Source organism: Thunnus maccoyii, chromosome 5 (genome assembly GCF_910596095.1).
Source record: "Thunnus maccoyii chromosome 5, fThuMac1.1, whole genome shotgun sequence".
NCBI lineage: Eukaryota > Metazoa > Chordata > Actinopteri > Scombriformes > Scombridae > Thunnus > Thunnus maccoyii.
The window spans coordinates 877574-903729 of NC_056537.1; the positions used below are offsets into that span (position 1 = coordinate 877574).

The window sequence follows — 26156 nt, forward strand, 5'->3', positions numbered from 1 at the left end:
GGTAGTTCCCTTTCAGCTTGACAGAGACTCCACATCAACCAGTAAATCACTCGGTGGAGGCTTTGACACTGTGTCAACAAAAGCGGGTGCAACACGGTGATTGTTAGAGAGACACTTTGCACCCTTGACATTAAACTCTCTACAATCCTTTTATTTACCAAAGGAATTCCCACAGTTATTGGATACGCTGACATTGCAACTCAGGCGATGGTAAAAATGGTGCAACAGCTTCATGGATCGCACCGGACGCACCGAACTTTGTTTTGGGTGATTTTAATTACTGTAAACCAGGAAAGTCTTTGTGTAATTTTTACCAATATTTGACTTGTGTGACTTATGAAATGTCTGAACCTTTGTTATGGATCTGTCAGGGGAGCTTACAGATCCCTTCGTAGAGCCCCAGTCGGTATGTCTGTTGTTTTGTGTCTTTGGTTCCATCTTACAAACCAGTCCTGAAAAGAAACAAGTCAGAACAATGTTCAGTTCCAGTCTGGTCAGAGGAGTCTATCCAATGTCTCCAGTACTGTTATAGTTGAATAGACGGTGACTTGTTCTGAATGAAGTCACAGAAACTGTGTCTGCATATATCACCTTTTCTGAGGATTTATCCAAATAATAAACTATGAGTTCAAATCTGTCAAAAACACAAGTAACCAGCGAAATATCAGTTTTAATCAAGAGGATGTGACTCGGTACAGGAAACTACAGAAACAAGTTAAATAAGAACTTAAGCTTGCTAAGTGTAGATACAAGGACGAAGGAGAGAACATGCTCAGTACTGGTAATTCACACCTTACATGGGAGGATGTGAAGTCTATGATAAGGATGCAGTCCAAGAAGTTTCCAAGTTCTCTTAATGGGAAGTCTGACCTTGACATTTCTAATGAACTGAAGACTTTTTATGATCATTTTAATGTCTGTGATTGTGGAGAGGAGTTGTCAGTCTTCATAAATGCTGTTCTGAGCAGAACAGTGAACATGTTGATAGAAAGTCCCCGCCCTGATGGCATCGGAGGTCATATACCTCAGAGCTGTGCCGGACAGTCGGCAGATATATTCTGTTTTATCCATGTTGTCATTCCAGCTCCTTACGTTCCTTTTCTTTGGAAGGAATCCATCATTGTACCTCTGCTGAAAGATAAAGCCCCAAAGTCACTTAATGACTACAGGCCTGTGGTGCTTATCTCTCTTGTTGTGAAATCATTTGAGAAGATTATGAAGGATGTATTTCTGAACACAGTTCAGGCTAATTTGGACCCAATCCACTGTTGTGTTTACGATGCGACGGGCATCCGATTAAATATGATTCTGGCAAACCTATAGGGTGCAAAGACTTTAATGCAACTAGTTTTTATTGATTTCTCCTCAGCTGTTAATAATATCCAACCTCACATTTTAGCAGGAAGGTTAGAGAGTATCGACAACATTGATCCTGACCTGATATGTTGGCTGATGGATTTCTTAACTGAAAGGTCTCATGTGAAGGTTAATGGCGTTTTATCTTTTTTCCTCCACTGGATCACCCCAGAGGTGCATCCTCTCATCTCTATTGTTTGTCTTGTACACTAACATGTGCAAAAGCAAAGAAGTGAAGCATCATATCATTACATTTGCCGACGATTCTGTTATCGTGTGTCTTCTCGGCAGTGACGGTCCTGGTCCTGGTCCTGTAGTGGCAGAATTCACCGACTGGTGCAAGTCGTCCTTCTTGGACATCAATGTGTCCAAAACTAAAGAGATGACAATAGATTGTAGAAAGAATCCTACGCTCATCTCTCCTGTGGTGATTAATGGTCAGGCTGTTTATCTCAGCACTGTAACTGATGAGAAGCTGACCTTCGAGCTTCATGTGGATGCTAGAAAAAACCATCAGCACATGTACGTTTATCATAGGTTTCAAAGTTTTAGTGTTGACAGTACCCTCATGATAATGTTTTATTTCTGTTTTATTGAATCAGTCCTCACATTCTCTGTCAGCTGGTACGAGTCACTTACCCTCAAAAATAGAAGCAGGAACAACCTTGAATGACCTTCCTCACCTGTACAAGGTTTGGACTTTGAAGAAGGTCGAGTCAGTCCTGGCTGATCCGTCGAGGAGTTCAAGTTGTTTCTATCTGGTTGCAGATACAATCAAAAAGATGCAGGACCAACAGACTGAAGAACTCGTTTGTCAGTTTTGGGTTTTGCTGGTCTGGTACGGTGTACAAGCTTAAAGCAGTTTGATTTTATGCAAACCAACAGAACTAGAATTGGTCATAATGAGACGTCTAAGTGTCTCACATGGAGGCTCCGACACTGACGGGGCCGGCGGCTGTTGACCACCCAGCTGGAGGCCACAGCTGACCCGGGCTGACGGCGCAGATCTCACCCATAACCCGGATGAACCCTAACCCATTCGGTGACCTGTAAAACTACCTTTCTTATTCCTTTTGATGGTCAAACCAGTTCACCACCTACACTGTGAACTGTGTGGAAGTTCAGATCATCATCATCATCTTCAAAAACCCAAGAGTTACATGTTTAAGAGACACAATCAGCACATTGTGACATGACGTCAATATGTTGTGACATCATGTACTGACAGTAGTTTTCCAGCCAATCACAGGGCAGCAGATCAGTTCCAATCATGTGTTTGAGTGTTATTCTTGTTGTTCTAGTTTAAAAACACACTGAACTACTCTCTGGCAGTATAAAACACCTGCTCCAGCTCTTCACTGACGCTACAGTATTTGATGTTTCCACAAACTGAAACATTCACATTTTTTTATAGATGGATGAAAATATGCTGCTGCATCAGTTTAGACACATTTCCCCAAAATACAGACTGACATCTTTGGAAACTTTGCAAATTCCACTAGAATTCAAAGATCCCCTCTTGACTTGTTTTAAGACATGAAAATACTCTGCTTTGATTAATAATTTGTGTCTTGCAAGGTTTTCCTCAAAAAAAGTTCAGTTACAGAGTTTAAATTTCTTTAAATTACATCTTTTCCTTCTCCCTCATTAAAAATCCAGAATCTATGAATCTTTAAGTATTGTTAATTTCTAAAGTTTTCCTGCTGGACACCAGATGTTTCCTCCTTCACTGTAAAGTTCATTCTCAGTGTTTGTGCTCTGGAGGCTTCAGATTTACACATCACACTTGTGTAAGTTGAATATTGAACCACGATTGGCTCCAAACTAGTTGTGATGTCACAAATCCTGCTCGTAGTCCCGCCCCTTAAAATCAGATTTTCAGTGAGCTCAGAGAAACTTCACCCTGCACAGAGACGAACAAACATCCAGCTGGAGGAACAAGAAGAAGAAACACACATTATTGAGTAGAGGAACTTTAAAATAACCTTTTTCTCTATAAAGTTTGGACAAACAGCGTGTCTGTAAAGAGAGAGCCTGTCAGTGTTAGCCTGACAATTAAATGATTCTAAATACACAATATGGGATTTGTTCCTTGTAGTTTAAAACTTATGATGAAGCATAATCTTTGCAGTTTATGACTGGAAGGAACTACAGAGGATTTTAAAAATGTCTCATAACTTTGAGTCTACTTAGTGACGTCTGTGATTGTTTCTGATGCTGTTTGGTCTTTTTTTATGTCTTGATATGCTTGTTTTCTTTCTCTCCGCTGTGCTCAGGTCTCTCCCACAAAACAGATCTTGATTAAATACAGGTTCTATACTGTATAATGTTGGATCAACAGATGTAAACTGGGTTTAACGGTGTAAGCCAGGCTCAGGGCAGGACACGTAGAGTGATGATGTCTTTGTGTCTCCCGCTGCAGGTTTAGATGGAAACTCAGACGACATCGACAGAAGGATAGAGGAGTTCGGACAGAATGTCATCCCTCCTAAAAAGCCAAAAACCTTTGTGCAGTTAGTGTGGGAAGCCCTGCAGGACGTCACGCTCATCATCCTGGAGGTGGCTGCCATCATTTCACTCGGCCTTTCTTTCTACAAACCGCCAGACGCTGAGAGACAGAGTGAGTTCATCCTTTTATTTTAAACTGTCAAACAGTCACCGAGTTTGTTCCAGTGTTCAGTCAGTCGGCAGGTCTGAGACTCAATGTACTTCCTGTCATATCAGCACTACATGCGACAACACTTGTTCATAAAAATCATGTTCTCACACTAAGCAGCTTCTCATCTCTACACATTTATTCATCTTTAGATTGACTGAATATTATTACTGATGTTTATCATCAATATGTCTCACTTGCAGTATGATAAAAGCTTGTGTTGTGTCGTGTGTGTTCAGACTGTGGCTCGGCAGCCGGCGGTATAGAGGAGGACGGCGAGGCGGAGGCGGGCTGGATTGAAGGCGCTGCCATCCTGCTGTCGGTGGTGTGTGTGGTCCTGGTGACGGCCTTCAACGACTGGAGCAAAGAGAAGCAGTTCCGCGGCCTCCAGAGCCGCATCGAGCAGGAGCAGAAGTTCACCGTGGTCCGAGGGGGGCAGGTTGTTCAGATCAAAGTGTCCGAGATCGTCGTCGGTGACATAGCACAAGTGAAATATGGTGAGAACTTTTTTTTTTTTTAACCATTTTGAAGGTCAGTTCACCAGTTTTACCCTGAATGATGTTTAGAGCATCAATACTTCTCTGTTACTGACTGAAACGTGTCCGCAGCACTGAAGATCAGATAGTTCATCATCAGTTTAAATAATCATTGTGCCGGTTTTGTGTGGTGATAGAGTGAACTCCTCCAGCAGCTGAAAACCACCTTTTTATATATACCTATGATATGACAGACCGTTCTGATCAAAAATAAAAAATGTCCACGGGAACAAACTTCTAGTAGTTTCCTCTTGTTCCTTCTGGGTTTGAATCCACTTACCGTAAGTTCATAATGAATGTAATGCAATGTATCCTATCTGCACTAGTATTGAAATAAATCCAATCATACACAATGATGCAGATAGTTTCAGTTTTTTGAGTCTTGTTTTTAAGAGATCTGTCTCTGGAGACTCTGCTGGCATCACAAAACAAAGGAAGTGAATAAAATATAATTTATGGCCCTCAAAAAATTAAAAAATTCTGTTTTAAAATCTGAACCGCAGGGAGTCTTTCCAGCGACGGGGTTGTTCCTCTGGATTATTGCGGAGCTCACAGGACTGTTTAAAGTCTGTCTTATTTCCAGACGTCGGTCCAGAAGGCTGCAGATGAACTGTGTGTCACTGGCATGAAATGTTTTTTCATTATGACAGAATAAATTGTCTCAACACAAACTTAACTACCTTCTATGGATAATTAAATACTAACTGTCTGTATAATCGTCCCATAATAATCCTGCAGGAGGTGAAACTGTGTGTCATAAGCAGAATAGTTATGTTTGTTAATGATAAAGAGACAGTTTCGCTCTGTTGGAGCCACAACATCATTATTTCATCATCATTACAGCGTCTGTCTGTCACACGACGACAGCAGGAGAAGAAAATAACCAACGCAGCAGCAGAAGGGATGTTTTATTTTCTAATGATGATGTAACGGTGTACCTGTGTGTGTCGGTGCTGCAGGTGACCTCCTCCCCGCCGACGGCGTCCTGATTCAGGGCAACGATCTGAAGATTGATGAGAGCTCTCTGACTGGAGAGTCGGATCATGTCAAGAAGAGCGTTGACAAAGACCCGATGATGCTTTCAGGTACTTTGCTCTGCAACGTTCACACCAAATCACAGCCGAGTTCAGTGCGACCTGAACCTTCGTCATCAGCCAGTTTCTGCTTCCTCTCTCTTTGGGTTTCACACCTACAGACCAAACACTGAAAAAACACAACGTTAAAATGAAATAGTGACCAAAAAACAGTTTTAATGGTGATTATTTGAGAGGTGAGTTACCATAGTAACAGTAATATTGATGATTCAGCTCTAAAGCTTTATGGTTCTCATGTGTCTCCTGATATATGAAACACTGCATGCAGCTCCTCGTTGATGATTGGCTCTTTGGTCTGCGGCACCTTTGACCTTTGATCAGCTCCTCTGAAGCCTCCTTCTAAAACACGCCGCCTGTCACGTTACCAACGTAGTTTAAAGATGAAGAAACATGGAGGAAAGTAGAAAACAGAACGCCTGCTGCACAGCGGCGACATAGAGCTGTAAAGATTTTAACGTACAGGAACTTTTACAGGAACGTTTTGTCGTCTCATAAAGGAGACACAAGGCAGATCATGTGACCACAGATGTGAACAGAAACACTGATCTCTCTCATATCTCTCTCAGGTACCCATGTGATGGAGGGCTCCGGTAAGATGGTGGTTACTGGTGTAGGTGAGAACTCTCAGACTGGAATCATCTTCAAGCTGCTCGGTGCCAGCGATGAAGGTGACGGTGACGGCGAGGAAGAGAAAAAGAAGAAAGAGAAAGACAAGAAGAAAGAAGAGCGGAAGAAGAAAGAGAAGAAGGACAAGAAAAGTAAGTCCTGCGTATGAAAGAGACCAGTTTATCTAAAGAGGAAGAAGATGCTCCAATTATCATCATAATTCACTGTTTCAGACTGTTAGAGGGAAACTTTTAAAGGTCAGCAGCATTTTAATGTGGCAGTTTTTGACATCTGTCACTCATTATTAAAAAAATAATTACATTTACTCAGCTCTACTCAGTGGTTAAGATTAAAAAACCTTTAATAATTAAGAGGTAATGTGGTTAAAATGATTTTCTCTGAATCCGCTGCACCAGTTGCTCCTGTTACTGGTTGTTTTTCCTCAGCAGCAGCATACAGGAGCATATCACACAGCTGAGATACTGACCTATCAACATCTGATCCTATGAAGAAATTAAAGTTTATCTTAACTAATATGAGCTTAAATATAATCAAACTGCCGGTCAAAATACATTTGACCGTATGTTGATCGACTCCAACTTCCAAAACAGCTGAAACATATTAAAACCAAGTGATGAACACCATGAAATAATCTGCAAACGGACTTTCACCCATTAACACACTGATGGCAGCGAGCTACCATACAAGGCACAGGCCGAACACGAGGAGAGACTGAGGTTAAATGTCCTGCATGTGACCTCTCTGTTGTTCACTAGTAGTAACTGCAAACACTGACAGTAAACTTAGACCGGTCTGCCAGGATGTAGAAACTAACCGATACACAATAATAGTGATAAATGAAAAGTCAGAAAATCAGCGAAGTTATTACAATCATCTGGTGGCAGAACATGAATGTCTGTGCTTCATGACGATCCATCCCCTAGCTGTAGAGATATTTCAGTTCTGACCAACCAGCTTGTTCCTAAATAATTGTTTTAAAATTAGAGACAAATATCTCAGTCATTAACAGTCAGACACAAAGTGCAGCTGGACTCATGATTTACCTGACAGAGTCTGAATGGAGCAACGTATCCTTCCTGTTTCCATATTCAGGGATCGTTCTTTGTTCTGTTATTATATGTACATGATTTTTGGCTCTTTAGATGTTTTATTAATGTTTAATTCCACATCTATAATTCACTAATGGCTGCTGCATCTTCCTCCTTTACAGGTAAAAAAGAGGAGAAAGGCAAGAAAGGTGAGCGGCACATCACTGTCTCTGACGCTGTATATGAACAGCAGCACAACAGCTGTACTGGTCACTGTAGTAGCAGCTGTACTGGTCACTGTAGAGGCAGCTGTACTGGTCACTGTAGAGGCAGCTGTACTGGTCACTGTAGTAACAGCTGTACTGGTCACTGTAGAGGCAGCTGTACTGGTCACTGTAGTAGCAGCTGTACTGGTCACTGTAGAGGCAGCTGTACTGGTCACTGTAGTAGCAGCTGTACTGGTCATTGTAGTAACAGCTGTACTGGTCACTGTAGAAGAAGCTGTACTGGTCACTGTAGTAGCAGCTGTACTGGTCACTGTAGAATCAGCTGTACTGGTCATTGTAGTAACAGATTTACTGGTCACTGTAGTAGCAGCTGTACTGGTCACTGTAGAGGCAGCTGTACTGGTCACTGTAGAGGCAGCTGTACTGGTCACTGTTGAAGCAGCTGTACTGGTCACTGTAGTAGCAGCTGTACTGGTCACTGTTGAAGCAGCTGTACTGGTCACTGTAGTAGCAGCTGTACTGGTCACTGTAGAGGCAGCTGTACTGGTCACTGTAGTAGCAGCTGTACTGGTCACTGTAGTAACAGCTGTACTGGTCACTGTAGTAACAGCTGTACTGGTCACTGTTGAAGCAGCTGTACTGGTCACTGTAGTAGCAGCTGTACTGGTCACTGTAGTAACAGCTGTACTGGTCACTGTTGAAGCAGCTGTACTGGTCACTGTAGTAGCAGCTGTACTGGTCACTGTAGAGGCAGCTGTACTGGTCACTGTAGTAACAGCTGTACTGGTCATTGTAGTAACAGCTGTACTGGTCACTGTAGAAGCAGCTGCACTGGTCGCTGTAGAATCAGCTGTACTGGTCACTGTAGAAGCAGCTGTACTGGTCACTGTAGTAGCAGCTGTACTGGTCACTGTAGAGGCAGCTGTACTGGTCACTGTAGTAACAGCTGTACTGGTCATTGTAGAGGCAGCTGCACTGGTCACTGTAATAACAGCTGTACTGGTCACTGTAGTAACAGCTGTACTGGTCACTGTTGAAGCAGCTGTACTGGTCACTGTAGTAGCAGCTGTACTGGTCACTGTAGAGGCAGCTGTACTGGTCACTGTAGTAGCAGCTGTACTGGTCATTGTAGTAACAGCTGTACTGGTCACTGTAGAAGAAGCTGTACTGGTCACTGTAGTAGCAGCTGTACTGGTCACTGTAGAATCAGCTGTACTGGTCATTGTAGTAACAGCTGTACTGGTCACTGTAGAAGCAGCTGTACTGGTCACTGTAGAAGAAGCTGTACTGGTCATTGTAGAAGCAGCTGTACTGGTCGCTGTAGAAGCAGCTGCACTGGTCGCTGTAGAATCAGCTGTACTGGTCACTGTAGTAGCAGCTGTACTGGTCACTGTGGAAGAAGCTGTACTGGTCACTGTAGTAGCAGCTGTACTGGTCATTGTAGTAACAGCTGTACTGGTCACTGTAGTAGCAGCTGTACTGGTCATTGTAGTAACAGCTGTACTGGTCACTGTAGAAGCAGCTGTACTGGTCACTGTAGAAGAAGCTGTACTGGTCATTGTAGAAGCAGCTGTACTGGTCGCTGTAGAATCAGCTGTACTGGTCACTGTAGTAGCAGCTGTACTGGTCACTGTGGAAGAAGCTGTACTGGTCACTGTAGTAGCAGCTGTACTGGTCATTGTAGTAACAGCTGTACTGGTCACTGTAGTAGCAGCTGCACTTGTCACTGTAGAAGCAGCTGTACTGGTCACTGTAGTAGCAGCTGTACTGGTCATTGTAGTAACAGCTGTACTGGTCACTGTAGAAGCAGCTGTACTGGTCACTGTAGAAGCAGCTGTACTGGTCACTGTAGAAGCAGCTGTACTGGTCATTGTAGAAGCAGCTGTACTGGTCACTGTAGAAGCAGCTGTACTGGTCACTGTAGAAGCAGCTGTACTGGTCATTGTAGAAGCAGCTGTACTGGTCACTGTAGAAGCAGCTGTACTGGTCACTGTAGAAGCAGCTGTACTGGTCACTGTAGAAGCAGCTGTACTGGTCACTGTAGTAGCAGCTGTACTGGTCACTGTAGCAACAGCTGTACTGGTCATTGTAGTAACAGATTTACTGGTCACTGTAGTAGCAGCTGTACTGGTCATTGTAGTAACAGATTTACTGGTCACTGTAGAAGCAGCTGTACTGGTCACTGTAGTAGCAGCTGTACTGGTCACTGTAGTAGCAGCTGTACTGGTCACTGTAGAAGCAGCTGTACTGGTCACTGTAGTAACAGATTTACTGGTCACTGTAGTAGCAGCTGTACTGGTCACTGTAGTAGCAGCTGTACTGGTCACTGTAGTAGCAGCTGTACTGGTCATTGTAGTAACAGATTTACTGGTCACTGTAGTAGCAGCTGTACTGGTCACTATAGAAGCAGCTGTACTGGTCACTGTTGAAGCAGCTGTACTGGTCATTGTAGTAACAGCTGTACTGGTCATTGTAGAAGCAGCTGTACTGGTCACTGTTGAAGCAGCTGTACTGGTCATTGTAGTAACAGCTGTACTGGTCATTGTAGAAGCAGCTGTACTGGTCACTGTTGAAGCAGCTGTACTGGTCACTGTAGTAGCAGCTGTACTGGTCACTGTAGTAACAGATTTACTGGTCACTGTAGAAGCAGCTGTACTGGTCATTGTAGAATCAGCTGTACTGGTCACTGTAGTAGCAGCTGTACTGGTCATTGTAGAAGCAGCTGTACTGGTCACTGTAGTAGCAGCTGTACTGGTCACTGTAGTAGCAGCTGTACTGGTCACTGTAGTAGCAGCTGTACTGGTCACTGTAGTAACAGATGTACTGGTCACTGTAGTAGCAGCTGTACTGGTCACTGTAGTAGCAGCTGTACTGGTCACTGTAAACGTCAGCCGGTGACATTAGTTTTGTATGTGTGAAGCTGCTTCACATTCATTTGTTGATGTGTGTGTGAGCGACGTTTCTCCTCCACGTTACCATCCAGTAACTGTCCTGTGGTTTAGGCCTTTCTAACGCTCCAGATGCTCCAGCATTATTTGGGAGCTGACTTGTGTATGGACTTTGGGGGAAGACAAGTATCCCAGCATGCCTTTCACATCAGTCAGTGGTGATGATAGAGGATGTTATTAGTTAGGGTCAGGGTCACAGTTCGGTATGTTATCTGTACAACAAAGAAAACAAAAGAAAGGTAGAAAATAACATTGTGGTTGTTAGTTATGCTGCTATGAGTCACAATGCATTGATCCTAAACACCAGATCAATATAAGCACTAATACTGAGTGTGTTCCTGGTTCAGCCATGATGTGTTTCTGTCATTATATTTATATAAACTCAGTGTTTCTGCTCTCAGTTACATTCATTCATACCTGATTTATAAAGGTAGTAATGAATATACGCAGACTCACTCACACCCACCTTGCATGTAATATTATTCCTTTATTATATTTGCATTACATATATTATATTTCCTCATAACAGGATGTTTCTGGATCATTTGAAGTGTTTTCTTTTTGAATGTCTGGATCTGATCACCATTGTTGCTGTGTAGTGTCTTGTTAGTCTGAGCACCACGTGCTTCAGGACACTTCAATTAATCAACCAATTAAAAATCTATGTTGGTTTGCAAGAGAGGTATTTTCTGGTTAGACTGGCCGAAGATCCTGTTGGAGATCAGGGGTCTGAGGTGGATCACAGGTCCTGAAGTCCCCCCTGGTCTGCTCATGTTTCTGGTTCCTTGTGGTTCCTTGTGGTCTGAGCAGCAGCAGGTGCTCCTGACTCTGTTGATGGTGATTAGGACCAAGCAGATTATCAGCCTTAAGCTCGGCAGCTGCTTTCTTCTCCTGCCTGCCTGTCCACTAATAACCTCATTACTGAGCTGGGATCAGCACGCTCACACACACACACACACACACACACACACAACACACACAGAAACACACACCTGTAGATACACTAACACTCTCACAGAGCTGCAATGTTGGTTGACTGTTTGATGTGCTGGTTGAGAAAACAAAGATTATGTAGTTTCGTTAGTTAGTTAGTTAGTTAGTTAGTTAGTTAGTTAGTTGGAGTTCTGACTCGTACATGAGTTTAACAATGCAGAACAATAAACCCAGACTGGTTTAGATCATCAGCTACTTGTTGACTAGGAGTCAGTGATTCTTATGTTCTACGATTCTGAATCAATTTACAAATGTCTAACTTATATTTTCTATATGTTAGTTCGTTAAAACATGTTAGTTAATAACATACACATATACAGATATAGAATATAACATATACTGTAATACACTGTAATATACTGTAATACACTATAATACACTCTAATATACTATAATATACTGTAATATACAGTAATATACTGTAATACATTGTAATATACTGTAATACACTGTAATATACTGTAATATACTGTAATACACTGTAATATACTGTAATACATTGTAATATACTGTAATATACTGTAGTTCATGGCAGGATGGGACAGTCTGTTGTTATTGACGTTGCCTTTGTTGAGCTCAGCTGCAGAGTCTCAGTCCTTTATATTAAACAGACTTATATTAGAACTGCTCCTGTTTAAAATATAAATATAATATAGAAGATACATTCAGTATAATGTTCATTTCCACAGCTCTAATTCCATTCACGTCATACTCACCAACAATGAAACTCAACTCTTCCTGCTGATTCTGATGTTTTATATTAAATTCCTTGCAGAGACTCATATAAATGAACCTTCCTCATCCAGTCGGCTTGTTAACATCTGCAGGAAGTGTTGAGTTTCACTGATGAAAGTTTACCAGCGACTGAAAAAACAGAAAAGTTGATTGTTTCAACCTGTTTTCTTTGACCTGTTTTATTTAAAGGGAATTTATTTAAAGGGAAATTGTTGTCCTCATTAGTCACTTAGACACAAAAGATGGAAAATAGGGTCCATGTTGAAAAATACCGGTTTCCCTTTAAGAACCGATGCTTCATATAAATAAAACTGGCTTGACTAGAAGTGTCAGCAGCAGCAGTTTTGAGGATTTGTGTCCAAACACCTGAATTTTTAACTGACTTCCTGTTTCCTCTGTAGGGAAAAACAAAGATGGCCCCACTGTGGAGATGCAGCCTCTCAATGAGGATGGAGAACCCGAGAAGAAGAAGGCAAATCTTCCCAAGAAGGAGAAGTCGGTCCTTCAGGGGAAGCTGACCAAACTGGCGGTGCAGATTGGCAAAGCAGGTAGATGAACAACATAGTGATGTTACTGCGCTCTTCCACAATAAAACACAGGAGACATGCTGTCCTGTATTCAGGGTCTTCCACATGTTAGGTCTCTTCATGGCGTTTTACTGCTTATTGCATGATGTGTGTTGATCCTGTCTGACTGAGATGGTCCTCAGACTGTAAACAGGTGAACTACAGACCAGGACCAGAACTGATCAAGCATCTCAGAGAAGGAAACGGTTCAACTTCAGGAGTAAAAGCATTTGATCGTCCTGTGAAATGATTCCTACCGAGTAAAACCGTCTGTGCTGATATTTAGGAGAACATCAGAGATGAGAGAAAATTAGCTTTAAATTTGTTCTTCAGACTTTCTGCTGCTGGATGCAAACAAGAGCACATGTTGTCTCAGCTGAACCTGATCTGCTTGCAGTAATGATCCCGTTGTAGCCCAGAAATTCCAGCAGTAATAATCTTAGATCATTTATTCAGCTTTCACCTTTATTATTTGCATATTCACATAAAAACTGCACATCAACAAGTCAAACCTATTTCCTGCATTTTTAACTTTACAGTAGTCTGATACAAATCAAAACTGTCAGACACATCACAGCATGTCGTCATAATCTCTACTTTGTGTCTGAGACGTCTCACTTCCTCCCAGGAGTCAAACTCACAGTGCTGCTCTGACTGGTTTTAGTTGTTTTCAGCCTTTAGTTGGTTTGTTCTGGTCTGAATCAGCAGATGAGTGAACTCTGTTTTCCTCTTGGTTCAGTTTCTAACTCAAGCGGACTGAAATGCATCGCTAAAAGCCAGGAAAGAGCGTTCACGTCACCCATTGGTCAGATCTTGATCGATTCTCCGGCTAACTGCTAGAAAATGTTGATTTTGCTCATCCACATCCCAGCATGCAAAGCACACCTGGCCGGAGCCGTTTAGTTTGTTTTGCTTTGACAAGTGAGACCATTTCCTCTAAAGGGTCTTGGTGAGGTTGTTCTGCTCCACGCCTGAGTACGATTGCTGCGCTCAGATCTGCCTGAACGAAGCGCAATGAGAAAACAAAGACGTCAGATTCAACCAAACTAAAACATGTTTCAGCCTGGTTAACTTTGGTTAACTCTGGTTAACTCTGGTTAACTTTGGTTGACTCTGGTTAATGCTGGTTAACTCTGGTTGACTCTGGTTAACTCTGGTTAACTCTGGTTAACTCTGGTTAATGCTGGTTAACTCTGGTTGACTCTGGATAACTCTGGTTGACTTTGATTAACTCTGATTAACTCTGATTAACTCTAGTTAACTCTAGTTAACTCTAGTTAACTCTGGTTGACTCTGGTTAACTCTGGTTGACTCTGGTTAACTCTGGTTAACTCTGGTTGACTCTGGTTGACTTTGGTTAACTCTGGTTAATGCTGGTTAACTCTGGTTGACTCTGGTTAACTCTGGTTGACTTTGATTAACTCTGATTAACTCTAGTTAACTCTAGTTAACTCTAGTTAACTCTGGTTGACTCTGGTTAACTCTGGTTGACTCTGGTTAACTCTGGTTAACTCTGGTTGACTCTGGTTAACTCTGGTTGACTCTGGTTGACTCTGGTTAACTCTGGTTAACTCTGGATAACTCTGGTTGACTTTGATTAACTCTGATTAACTCTAGTTAACTCTAGTTAACTCTAGTTAACTCTGGTTGACTCTGGTTAACTCTGGTTGACTCTGGTTAACTCTGGTTAACTCTGGTTGACTCTGGTTGACTCTGGTTAACTCTGGTTGACTCTGGTTGACTCTGGTTGACTCTGGTTAACTCTGGTTAACTCTGATGAACTCTGGTTAACTCTGGTTAACTCTGGTTAACTCTAGTTAACTCTGGTTGACTCTGGTTGACTCTGGTTGACTCTGGTTAACTCTGGTTGACTCTGGTTGACTCTGGTTAACTCTCTCTGTCGTTCTGTCTGCCTTCAGGTCTGTTCATGTCTGCTCTCACCGTCCTCATCCTCATCACTCGTTTCCTGATCGACACCTTCTGGATTCAGGCCGTCCCCTGGGCCAACGAGTGTCTGCCCATCTACGTGCAGTTCCTGGTCAAGTTCTTCATCATCGGTGTGACGGTGCTGGTGGTGGCCGTGCCTGAAGGTCTCCCTCTGGCCGTCACCATCTCTCTGGCCTATTCTGTCAAGGTCTGCCTGTATTTACAACACATAGAGCCAGAACATGTGCTTCTCCTTTATTTAACCTGATAAAACGTTTTACTGAGAGTAAAATCTGTTTCAACAGGGACCTGGTCAATAAAAAACACAACAGAAAATACAATACAAACAACTTAAAGAGGCTCAGACAACTGTCACATGCTAGACGGGAGTATAGATAACATCCACTTATGAATAAATAAAGTTAAATAATTAATTAGAAGCAAAAGCAACATGAGAGATATTTTCCACATAAATTCACCAACAGTAATCGGCTTGTGTACATTTTCAGGAGGAAGGTGCAGTTATGTTTCCAGCAGGTGAAACTGTGGATGTTTTAACTGGATATTGATTACAGCTGCTGAACTGATCCAAAATCCAAAAGTGAACTAATATATTTTGCACCAGTTGTACAGTTTTCACAGTATTGTTTTATCGTCGCCTTGGACGGAGCAGCGAGCCCCTAAAGATGAACTTGTGTCCCATTTGACCCCCTGCCAGACAGTCCTGGAGCATAACTGTTCATTCTGCCAACTGTTGTCAGTAAGTTTGGTGGAAATCAGACTCCGGTAACGTTTCTCTGCTCCTCTGTCAGAAAATGATGAAGGACAACAACCTGGTCCGCCACCTGGACGCCTGTGAGACGATGGGCAACGCCACGGCCATCTGCTCCGACAAGACGGGCACGCTCACCATGAACCGCATGACGGTGGTGCAGGCCTACATGGCAGGACGCTACAACAAGAAGGTGCCGGAGCCGGACCTGATCCCCGCCAAGATCCTGGACCTGCTCATCCTGGGCATCGGGGTCAACTGCGCCTACACCACCAAGATTATGGTGAGCTTTAAAAATAGCTGTCCATTCAGGAAGCCGTGTGAGTTAAGCATTTGGCTGAGAGCAGGTTGTTGGTCTGGAGAGCTGCCAGAGCGGCTCAGGACTCATCTGGTCACTGCCTCCTGGATCCACGTCACACATCACACAAAAAAACAAGAGCCAACAGGTACCAACAAGTGTTCCTGTCAGTCAGCCCACTGTCACTCTAACTAACATCTGTTCTCGGTATCGATTAGTCTACGTTAGAGGTCATGAGATGATTCCTGCTACACAGTTTTTCCCTCCGCATGTTTTTTATTTTTCATGTGTGATACAGGAAAGTTTTATCTCGTCAAGAAGTTAAACAATGTGAGAATTAACATCAGTCTTTCTTCACCTGCTCACAACCGCTGACCACAGGTTTCCATCAGAGAACCAGTGTGAACAAAGACTGATAAATGTTAAAAGTCTTGTGATTAAATGTTTTATCTGAGTAACAAGTGGCTGAGAACCTGGAACCGGAGAGTATTTGGTATTTTTATTATCAAAACAGTTGCAGATTATTTTTCTGTCAGTTGAACTCTGCTCAGTCTCCTCAGCTGAAAACAGACCTGCGTTAAAAACACATTGTGTGTGTTGTTATAGTTGTACTAAATAAGACTGTAACTTTGGAACGTAACATCTGTTGAATCTCATGCATTGAATCTCTTCTGAGGAAGAATGATTACAGAGACTAAAAGCAGTTTCAGTGTATATATGGACATGTGACTATTGTATTTAGATTAGACAGAAAGTGAAGCTAATTTAAACACTGAACACTGTGACCTGTTGAGTGTTTGCTGAAAGCTGCTGCAGTTGTGAGTTTAATTTTCACACCTTCTGCTTCCTGCAGCCTCCAGAGAAGGAGGGCGGGCTGCCCCGCCAGGTGGGAAACAAGACTGAATGTGCCTTACTAGGATTCGCCCTCGACCTGCACCGAGACTACCAGACCATCCGCAACGAGATCCCCGAGGAGAAGCTGTTCAAGGTGTACACCTTTAACTCAGTGAGGAAGTCCATGAGCACCGTGCTGAAGAACTATGACGGCAGCTACCGAATGTTCAGCAAAGGAGCCTCTGAGATCCTGCTCAGGAAGTAGGTTCACTGCTGCTGGTTACACATCTCTGAGCTCAGTCACATGATGATCACGTCCACCCTGTCCTGTGGTTCCAGGTGCTGTAAGATCCTGACGGCCAGCGGCGAGGCCAAAGCCTTCAAACCTCGGGACAGAGACGATTTGGTGAAGAAGGTGATCGAGCCGATGGCGTCGGAGGGCCTGAGGACCATCTGCCTCGCCTACAGAGACTTTCCCTCCGCTGACGGAGAGCCAGACTGGGACGACGAAGGCCACATCCTCACTGGCCTCACCTGCATCGCTGTGGTCGGCATCGAGGACCCTGTGCGACCTGAGGTACGTCAGCGCAGACACAACCAGCCAAGCCAATCACAGTACAACACAGCTGCAGGTTCCTCCCTCTAACTGTTCCAGTTACTCATAGAACACCTGAGGAGGAGACTCTTTGACTTTAACGTTTTTATGTGTAGAATCAACTCCTAAATGTGTAAAATCATCTCAAAGGCAAACAGTCTGACTCTGATCTGTGCTGATATTCAGCAGGTCACACAGACACATCAGCTTTGTGAATGTTTGATTTATTTAATGTTTATTTGTTTAGGGACAAGTTCAGTATTTATAGCCTAAGCTAGTTTGCACTGTACGTCCCTAGATGCACTTTAAAATACATGAAACTCAACACTAAATTACATATGAAACTGCACAAAACACAAACAACTCACAAACAAACAAACCATAATGACTTTAAGCTTATTTAAAAGAAACCATTCTGACAAATGAATCGTTTTTGACTGACTAGCGGTGGGTCGAGACCATCATCACGCAGGATGCTGCACTATTACAGGCTGTAAAATGATGTGACTGGAAGAACTGACATCACATCATATTTTAACTTGATCATAGCCATAATATGGTCACTTTTATTATTTTATATACATATAAAAATGTAGCTGTTTCCTGCATTTGGGATTTTAGAACAGTGTAATAAAATAAATCACGTGTCAGAAAACTACAACACCTTCTTATTTCAACCTCACAGCTGGACTGTGATAATAACTGTGACTCTCAGCCGTCAGCGTCACTTTCAGCACGATTATACACTCTTGATAAAACCCTTCGATCAGGGCAGGCTTTTAAAAACCTGTAGTTAGAGAATATCTCAGTCCACTAATCCTACAGAGGTCTCACAGGGCCGATATTTCAGCAGCAATATTATTTTTCCACAAGAGGAAGCTGTTTGTTAACTTCTATCAACACACAGCTGGACTTTCCGTCCATTAAAGGTTCTGTATGTAGGAATCATGTAGGAACTCATTAGTGGCCGTTAAACGAGCTGCAGTCGACATCCTGCTGCTCAGTGTGAGACTATCACTTACACTTCTCATAATTACATAAAAGATCTCTAACGTTGTGTTTTTCTACAGTCAGGCAGCCCCTCCATTATATAAGTCATGGCTCATCCTGTCTTTAGGTTATGTTTTGTTTTTCTCTCCCATTTAGTTCTGCATTTCCTGTTTTATTTTGGTATCTAACTCTCCCCTTGTTTCAGATCCACTTCCTGCCCTTGTGTGTTTCCCGCTCCTGTCTTTGTCATCTTCCGCTAATGTCCTCCACCTGCACTCCCCTGGTGTATTTAGTCTGTGTGACCCCTGCACTGGTTCATCTTTGTACCGAACCCGCCCAGTAAAGACTTTTTTTTGGAAACTGACTGTGTGAGTCATGTGTTTGGGTCTAGCCTGGTGTATCAGACACCTCTGTCACACAGGCTGTTACAGGCAACCCAGAAAGTCGGGGAAAGTCTAATTTTTTACCTTGAATTACTACCTGTTCACTCAATGGCAATAAAAAACATTAAAACGTGTAAATTGCTTCACAATTCTACATATAGAACCTTTAAACTGAAGTCCTGCTGTGTGTGTGAAGCTGCTGCCGTCAGTTTTCGTCCTTTTACATATGTTTATTTTGTCATATTTGACTCTCCGCCTGTGTTTTCATCTGTTTTTATCAGGTACCAGAAGCCATCAGAAAGTGTCAGCGGGCCGGCATCACTGTCCGCATGGTGACCGGAGACAACATCAACACTGCCCGCGCCATCGCATCCAAATGTGGCATCCTGCAAGCTGGAGATGACTTCCTGTGTCTGGAGGGCAAAGAGTTTAACCGACGGATCCGCAACGAGCTGGGAGAGGTCAGGAACCACAGACCGGACTCAAAGACAGCAGAGTCCCCTGAAGTCTGTCCTCTGTCAGTCTAACACTGTAGATTTAATGACCTTCCCTCTAGCACCACCCTCAGGTCAACTTGACACTTCAGCTCCACTGCTAGTGATGAGAAATCATCAGAAAGTGGTTTGTTCATATTGTGTCGGTGATGAACGCTGCAGCCTCTGAGGGCCTTTTGTTTGGGAGCTCTTCAGTTTGAGATTGATTTTACCTCTCAGACTGTTTGATTTGAAGAAATAAGTTGCCTGAAGAAGAAAGATGAGAGTTTGAGTAGCAGCCATGTTTTTATTAATGTCCCGCCCAGAACTTGATTCATGCTGTGAGGATCCAAAGGTTCAGACCCGCCTCTGCTTCAGGGACACTAGAGAAACTGGTTTAAATTAATATTTTGCAACTAGAACTTGATGTTTATGTCTTTTCTCTTTGTCTGCAGATTGAGCAGGAGCGTATTGATAAGATTTGGCCAAAGCTGAGAGTCCTCGCCAGATCGTCTCCAACGGACAAACACACTCTGGTTAAAGGTCAGACACACTTTAATAAACACGAGCAAGACGAAGCCAATGTGCTCAGTTTCAAAGTGCTCCTCATGCATTTAAACATCACAATGAATGAAAGAAAATGTGAACATGTACAAACTCAAAGGTAACCCTGATATAAAAGGAAGATAAATAGAAAAAGACAAAATAAAAAGGATAAATATGACATTAGAAAGCATCAGAGGCTTTTAATCTGAATTCAGAGGCGACTCTGCGTCCTCATTGGTTCCATAAACGTGTCGTCAGGTGTTTTCAGGTGTCGTCAGGTGTCGTCAGGTGTCGTCAGGTGTTTTCAGGTGTTTTCAGGTGTTTCAGGTGTCGTCAGGTGTCTTCAGGTGTCTTCAGTTGCGTCTGTCTGTCGCTCTCTCAGGTATCATCGACAGCACGGTGCTGGAGCAGAGACAGGTCGTTGCGGTAACTGGAGACGGAACAAATGATGGACCCGCCCTCAAGAAAGCGGACGTCGGCTTCGCCATGGTAACGACTGCTGCTGCTAGTTAACTCTGAAACTTTTAAACAGTTACCAGAGCATTTATAATGATGTGATCAATACATAAATCACTAATTAATCAAACTGAAGTGACAGTGAGGTGCAAACAGATTTTTAAATGTATTCATATGTAAAAAAACCTCAAATATCAGATTCATATTAATTTTCTATATTTTAAGTTCAAAGAAAAGCAAAACTAAAGTTCAGATGAACATTAAACTTCCCGCTGTCTGTTGTTGAGGCCCTGCCCCCTTCAGAGCAGCCAGCAGGTCAAAGGTCAAACTGATCTATCAATCCAGAGTTGATGATTGATCCTACGTATTGGTCTTTATTCATCATCCATCCTATTGATTGCTTTCAGATAAATGTAATTGATAAATTAAAGATCAATTCCAGACCTGTGAACCGGTCCTGGTCTAAACGAGGATCAGGATCAGGTTTATGTAAGTTAACTCTCTCATGCTGTGTTCTGCAGGGCATCGCAGGTACGGACGTGGCGAAGGAGGCGTCTGACATCATCCTGACAGACGATAACTTCAGCAGCATCGTGAAGGCCGTGATGTGGGGCAGGAACGTCTACGACAGCATCTCCAAGTTCCTGCAGTTCCAGCTCACCGTCAACGTGGTCGCCGTCATCGTGGCCTTCACCGGAGCCTGCATCACCCAGGTCAGAGCCGTCTGACGCCGAGGGCCGACAGAGAGAGAGCGGCGACTGTCAGAGAGCGTTTGTGTTTGTTGGCAGGTTCCTGGTTTACAGTATTTCTGTTCACCAATCAGAGTTTAGCCACAGTTGAATCAAATAGTAATGATGGTGATGTCACAGTGAAGCAGATTAACTGAGTTCAAGTCTAATAATACTTATCTTTAACTCTGATGTGGTCATGAATATTTAATGTTAGAGAGAAAAAACACATTTTCAGGGACTTTCAGGTTTCTGTTACTACTGGTCCACGGTGCCAGTTTGGCCTCTGGGAACAATTTGGTGTTTTGTGTTTTGCTGCCTGTGTCATAGATATATAATCAGGCAGATATCAGTTTACAACCTTTAAGAAGATCATTTATGTAAATTAGAAACAACAGGTGCCCTAAACTTGACCCCTGAGCTACAGCAGACATACACAACATGACAGATGATCAGTATAACGGACAATCAAAAACAAAACCAAAGATCTTCCTGAGATTCATCAAACACTAAACTCAGAAGATGAACTTGTGTTCTCTGATGTGAATCTTATCTTGGTTCCTCTGATGGTTCTTCTCCTGGTTTTAAAGGATGATCTCTGGTCTCGTTTCTTCGTCTAAATAACAGGAAGTTCTTTCTGTTACGGGGTTGTGGTTTCAGTGCTGACTGTGCATCTGTGTGTTTGTCTTCAGGACTCTCCTCTGAAAGCCGTGCAGATGCTGTGGGTCAACCTCATCATGGACACTTTCGCCTCGCTGGCTCTCGCCACTGAGCCGCCGACCGAGGCGCTGCTGCTCAGGAACCCGTACGGCCGCAAGAAGCCACTCATCTCCCGCACCATGATGAAGAACATCCTGGGACACGGCGTCTACCAGCTGACCATCATCTTCACCCTGCTCTTCCTGGGTCAGTGAACGCACCACACACACACACATGATTCTGTATCCAACACATTCAGATTCATGTTCACATCCTGCACACAACACTGTTGATTAGGATATTAAATCAAAAAGAGAATAATACATAAAAGCAAAGAAATTAAATATAAAAATCCCACTAGAAGATGCGCTGGCTGATTCGCTGGAGGTTGTAGAAATATTTTTTGAGACTTGGGACCTGAATGTTGACTTTAGTCCTCCGAGTGTCTTCGGTGACGCTCTCACAGTAAATACAGCCTCCTCCAGTCCCAAACCTGGACCTGAACAAACAGAAGAGTCCTGCAGACTAGGGGTGTGCCCGAATACAAATATGTAATTCGGCAAAGCACAAATAGTTTTGTACGAATATTTGTTTCATACAAATATTTTTAAAATTATTTGTATTCGAGAAGAAAAAACCATGTCAAATACCAACGTGCAGGTCGGTTACATCACTATCTCAGTGTCTCTCCTCTGCTCCGCTGTGACGTCTATCAGCAGGCATCAATGAGGGGAGTCACATCCACCTGCTACATGACGCACATTTCCTTACTTAGACATCAGTCTTGGAGTTGGGGGTGTTCCCCAGAGATAAAGCTGAACTACTGACACATGTGAAGTGCTCTCAAGGGATTCTCCATAACCTGTTGTTCTTCCACATGTTCCAGGCTGTGCTGTCTGTGTGTTATGGGTGTATAAATAGGTAGAGGTCTGTCTGCAATGAGGTGATGAGTAAAGTTTTATCTCAGTAGTCAGCGCAGTCGTCTCTGATCTGGGAGACTCCAGTTAGAGACCCGGTGTGGGGACGTCGTCCTTCATAAGGTGGTTTATTCATGAACACTTATTGCAACACTTTCATTTTCTAAAATTAAAAGTGTAATAAAAACAAGCCTCTTTCCACTTTTATTCGAACACAAATAATTTTGCTGCTTCAACAAATACAGATACAAATACTGGGATCTCTGCACATCCCTACTGCAGAGGACCGCTGGCTGTCATACAGCCTGTCAGGGGTTCAGAGTTCATACTGGACCTCATTTAACCTTGAACATCATTGTTAAAACTATGAAACCAACTATGAGATGAAGTGGTCGCCAGTGAGGAGATGCTGAGACAGGAATGATGTGACTGAGGTTGTTTCGGTGGAGTTGTTACTGGGTAAATGTTTGAACCCAGACGGATGACGTCATGGTGTAATAAACAGTATTAAAGGACTCGTGCAAAAACATTAAAAGTATTTAAATATATTAGAATGCACTAATGAATCACATTAAAATATATTAATTCTTCATTATTCATGTGTAAACGGATGGAATCTGACGTGGAAGTGGAGGATTGGGTTGATTTGCGCACCTGCTCAGTAAACTTTGACCCTCCTTCACAGGTGAGAAGATATTTGATATTGACAGCGGCAGGAACGCCCCCCTCCACGCCCCGCCCTCCGAGCACTACACCATCGTCTTCAACACTTTCGTCCTGATGCAGCTGTTCAACGAACTCAACGCCCGCAAGATTCACGGCGAGCGGAACGTCTTCGAAGGCGTCTTCAACAACCCAATCTTCTGCTCCATCGTCATGGGAACCTTCGTCATTCAGGTAACCTGTGAGGGTCGGCGGCACCGTCACACCTGGGGGGGGAGGGGCTTCCTGCTCATTTCAGCTTCCTTCCGTCCCGCCATCATGGAGGACGTTCTAACCCCTCATATTTATTCATAAAATAAAAAATCACATGTGTGTAGAGTCTGAATCATGAATTAAACATTCTTGTAACTTTATTTCTTCTTTAAAAGGCGTCTAATCTTAAAGTCTGTCTTGTTTTCAGGAAAAACAAACAGCTGCACAGTCTCATGTGTCCTATCATATTTATTATAGACTTTCACAAACTTAATAGGCAATTATTCTGTTTGCAGCTGTTTTTAATGGAGTTATTATTATAACAAAGTTCAGGAACAAGACCACGCCCCTCTCTTTCACTAATTCAATCATCCGTGCACGCCTATATAAGCGTGTCTAACCCCTTTCTCTCCCGTTCGTCTCAGTTCTCACGGCCCTCCCCCCTCAAAACCCCCATTCTTCTCCTCTCTCCCCTCACAATGGGCTTCATGGTGCCTCACAGCAAGAAGGTCCTGGGTTCGAACACCGGCCGTCCCGGGTCCTTTCTGTGTGGAGTTTGCATGTTCTCTCCCCGCGTTCGCGTGGGTTTCCGCCGGGTACTCCGGTTTCCTCCCACCACCAAAGACATACTCGTTAGAGTTAATACTTCCACATAAGTGATTCTTCTCGTCCTATTCTAGGAACCACAGGGGGGACGATGAAGCAGAAAGCTCATTGAGACACGTGTCTCCCACCCTGAGTCTCGACCCCCGGGTTCCTAGACGCTCCGTGTGATTCCATTTTGTCCCTGGTCGTCCCAACGCCATCGACCCCCTTATACCGTTCAAATGGCGTCTTTGTTAGTGAATTGTTCCTTCATGTCTGTTCTGTTCTTTCAATGAACAGATTTATTTAATTTCTATTTTATCAGACGCAGCCATGGATCTATAATCAGTATCATCAGGTGTTTTGCTTTTAAACTAAATATATATATTGATGACTCCTCCGTCCTCGCTGGGAGGAGCTGAGACGTCAGTGAGGGAAACGAGGAGCATCGTTAACCAACCATAAAGCAAACCTGCTCAGGTTCAGAGTCGCCAGTGATTAAAAGGTTTCGTCCTTCTGTCCTCTTGCAGTTCTTCATCGTGCAGTTTGGCGGTAAACCGTTCAGCTGTGTGAGTCTGACCGTCGAGCAGTGGCTGTGGTGTGTCTTCCTGGGACTCGGCAGCCTCCTGTGGGGACAGGTGAGTATGATGAAACCCGGATCCACAGAACCGTCACTACCAGGCCCCCCAGAAGAAAACAGTACGATCTGACAAAATGTTTTAAAGTCCCTCCGCTCAGAAACATGTTTGAGCAGGATGTGACATCACAGCCAGTTTGGGAGCCAATCGTGGATCAATATTCAACTTTATTTTTTAATGTGGTAATTTAATTTTTTTTGTGGAAAAACAGACAGATTATTATTCCCAGTATTTTATATATATATAGGAGGATCTTTAATCTTTATATAACTAGATAGATTATTTGTACAGTGATTACTTTTTATCTGCAATCTGTCTGTGCATCTTCATTCTCATCCTCATCACTTCCTGTTAACAACAACAACAACAACAACAACAACAACAACAACAGGATGCTGGTTTTGAACTAAACAACAAAATCCCTGAGAGTTAGGTTTACTGACCCACCACTGATAAATACATATAAATCATCAGCCAGAAATTTCAAATTTAAAGTTATAATATGTAATTATTCCACATTAAAATGTCTAAAAACAACTAGACCTATGTTATATATGTTGTTGAGTTGTGTACTTACATTATCAAACCCAGAGAAATCTGTAATTTAATCAAAGTAACGGACCGTTTCATTTGGTCGCCTGTCGATGGCGTCATACCTCCTCTACCAAAGAGTAAACACGCACCAGATGCATACGGCGGCGCTGTGTTTGTCCGCTACAATGGCGTCTACCAAAGAGTAACTTACACACATAGAAGATAATACATCGGCGTTGTGGTTGTTCCACACAAACTGTTATAAATGGACTTTTATTCAGTTTTAAGACACATTTTCATGATAAATTTAGGTGGTTTTTAACTATATCTTTCAGCCGGAAGAAGGATTTTAGTCATTGGACGTCTGGATCTTAAGTTATCAGAGAAATAAACTGGACAAACGTTAGCAGCAGCTCAGCTAACAGCCCCTCCAGGAAGTCCGGTGGTCACCAAACATCGTCGGAGAAACACTGATTTTTTTTTTAGGTGAAACAGCTTTAATTAGTATTTTTAATGATTTTAATCTGCGTGTCCGTTTGTTCTGGAGAGGAGGAGACCTCTGCGGATAAAAACATCCTGAATGATGAACACTGGAGTAATCCTATCCCGATGAAGCTGGTTATTTAACAACGAAGACAACAACTCCCATGATCCCTTGCTACTTCACACCGTCATCACACTCCGTCTGTTGTTATTGTTTTGATTGAGACGCCTAGCGGCTGAAATTACATATTGTGCGTTTAAAGCCAATATTCAAATAACGACCAACTCTGAAATGGTGAAAAACATTACATGTGAGGAATCAGCTTTACTTTAATGTCTCACGTAGTAAATTCAGTTTTGTTGAATTTAAAAAAGTCTTGAATGAAATGTGTTTAAATATCTCGGCTGAGAAATACGAATCTTCTGATGATCTATAAATTATAATCCTGCCAAATAAAGTGATCGGGATCAATAAAGTATCTTAATTATCAGCCACAGCAGAACGTTACTATCATAGTTTCAACTTGTTCTGCTTTTTACAGCAGATTAAAAACACGTCAGCAGCTCCTCCAACGTTCTCTGTGATCATTTTAAATATCATCACATATAATGACAGAT

At 42.8% G+C, this 26156-nt stretch overlaps 1 protein-coding gene across 3 annotated transcripts in view; it reads left to right on the top strand.

Moving 5' to 3' along the window:
* atp2b1b (ATPase plasma membrane Ca2+ transporting 1b) overlaps positions 1-26156 on the top strand; it is a 36994-nt gene that overhangs the window by 7487 nt on the left and 3351 nt on the right. For all 3 annotated transcript variants that reach the window (XM_042410744.1, XM_042410745.1, XM_042410746.1), the window contains exons 3-19: positions 3779-3976; positions 4252-4509; positions 5508-5633; positions 6209-6400; positions 7480-7506; positions 12602-12748; positions 14686-14900; positions 15505-15747; positions 16616-16857; positions 16936-17173; positions 18846-19025; positions 19493-19580; positions 19966-20072; positions 20561-20752; positions 21460-21673; positions 23069-23280; positions 24414-24521. In XM_042410744.1, the coding sequence (XP_042266678.1) occupies positions 3779-3976; positions 4252-4509; positions 5508-5633; positions 6209-6400; positions 7480-7506; positions 12602-12748; positions 14686-14900; positions 15505-15747; positions 16616-16857; positions 16936-17173; positions 18846-19025; positions 19493-19580; positions 19966-20072; positions 20561-20752; positions 21460-21673; positions 23069-23280; positions 24414-24521 (2987 nt within the window). The remainder of the gene's footprint in view (positions 1-3778; positions 3977-4251; positions 4510-5507; positions 5634-6208; positions 6401-7479; positions 7507-12601; positions 12749-14685; positions 14901-15504; positions 15748-16615; positions 16858-16935; positions 17174-18845; positions 19026-19492; positions 19581-19965; positions 20073-20560; positions 20753-21459; positions 21674-23068; positions 23281-24413; positions 24522-26156) is intronic.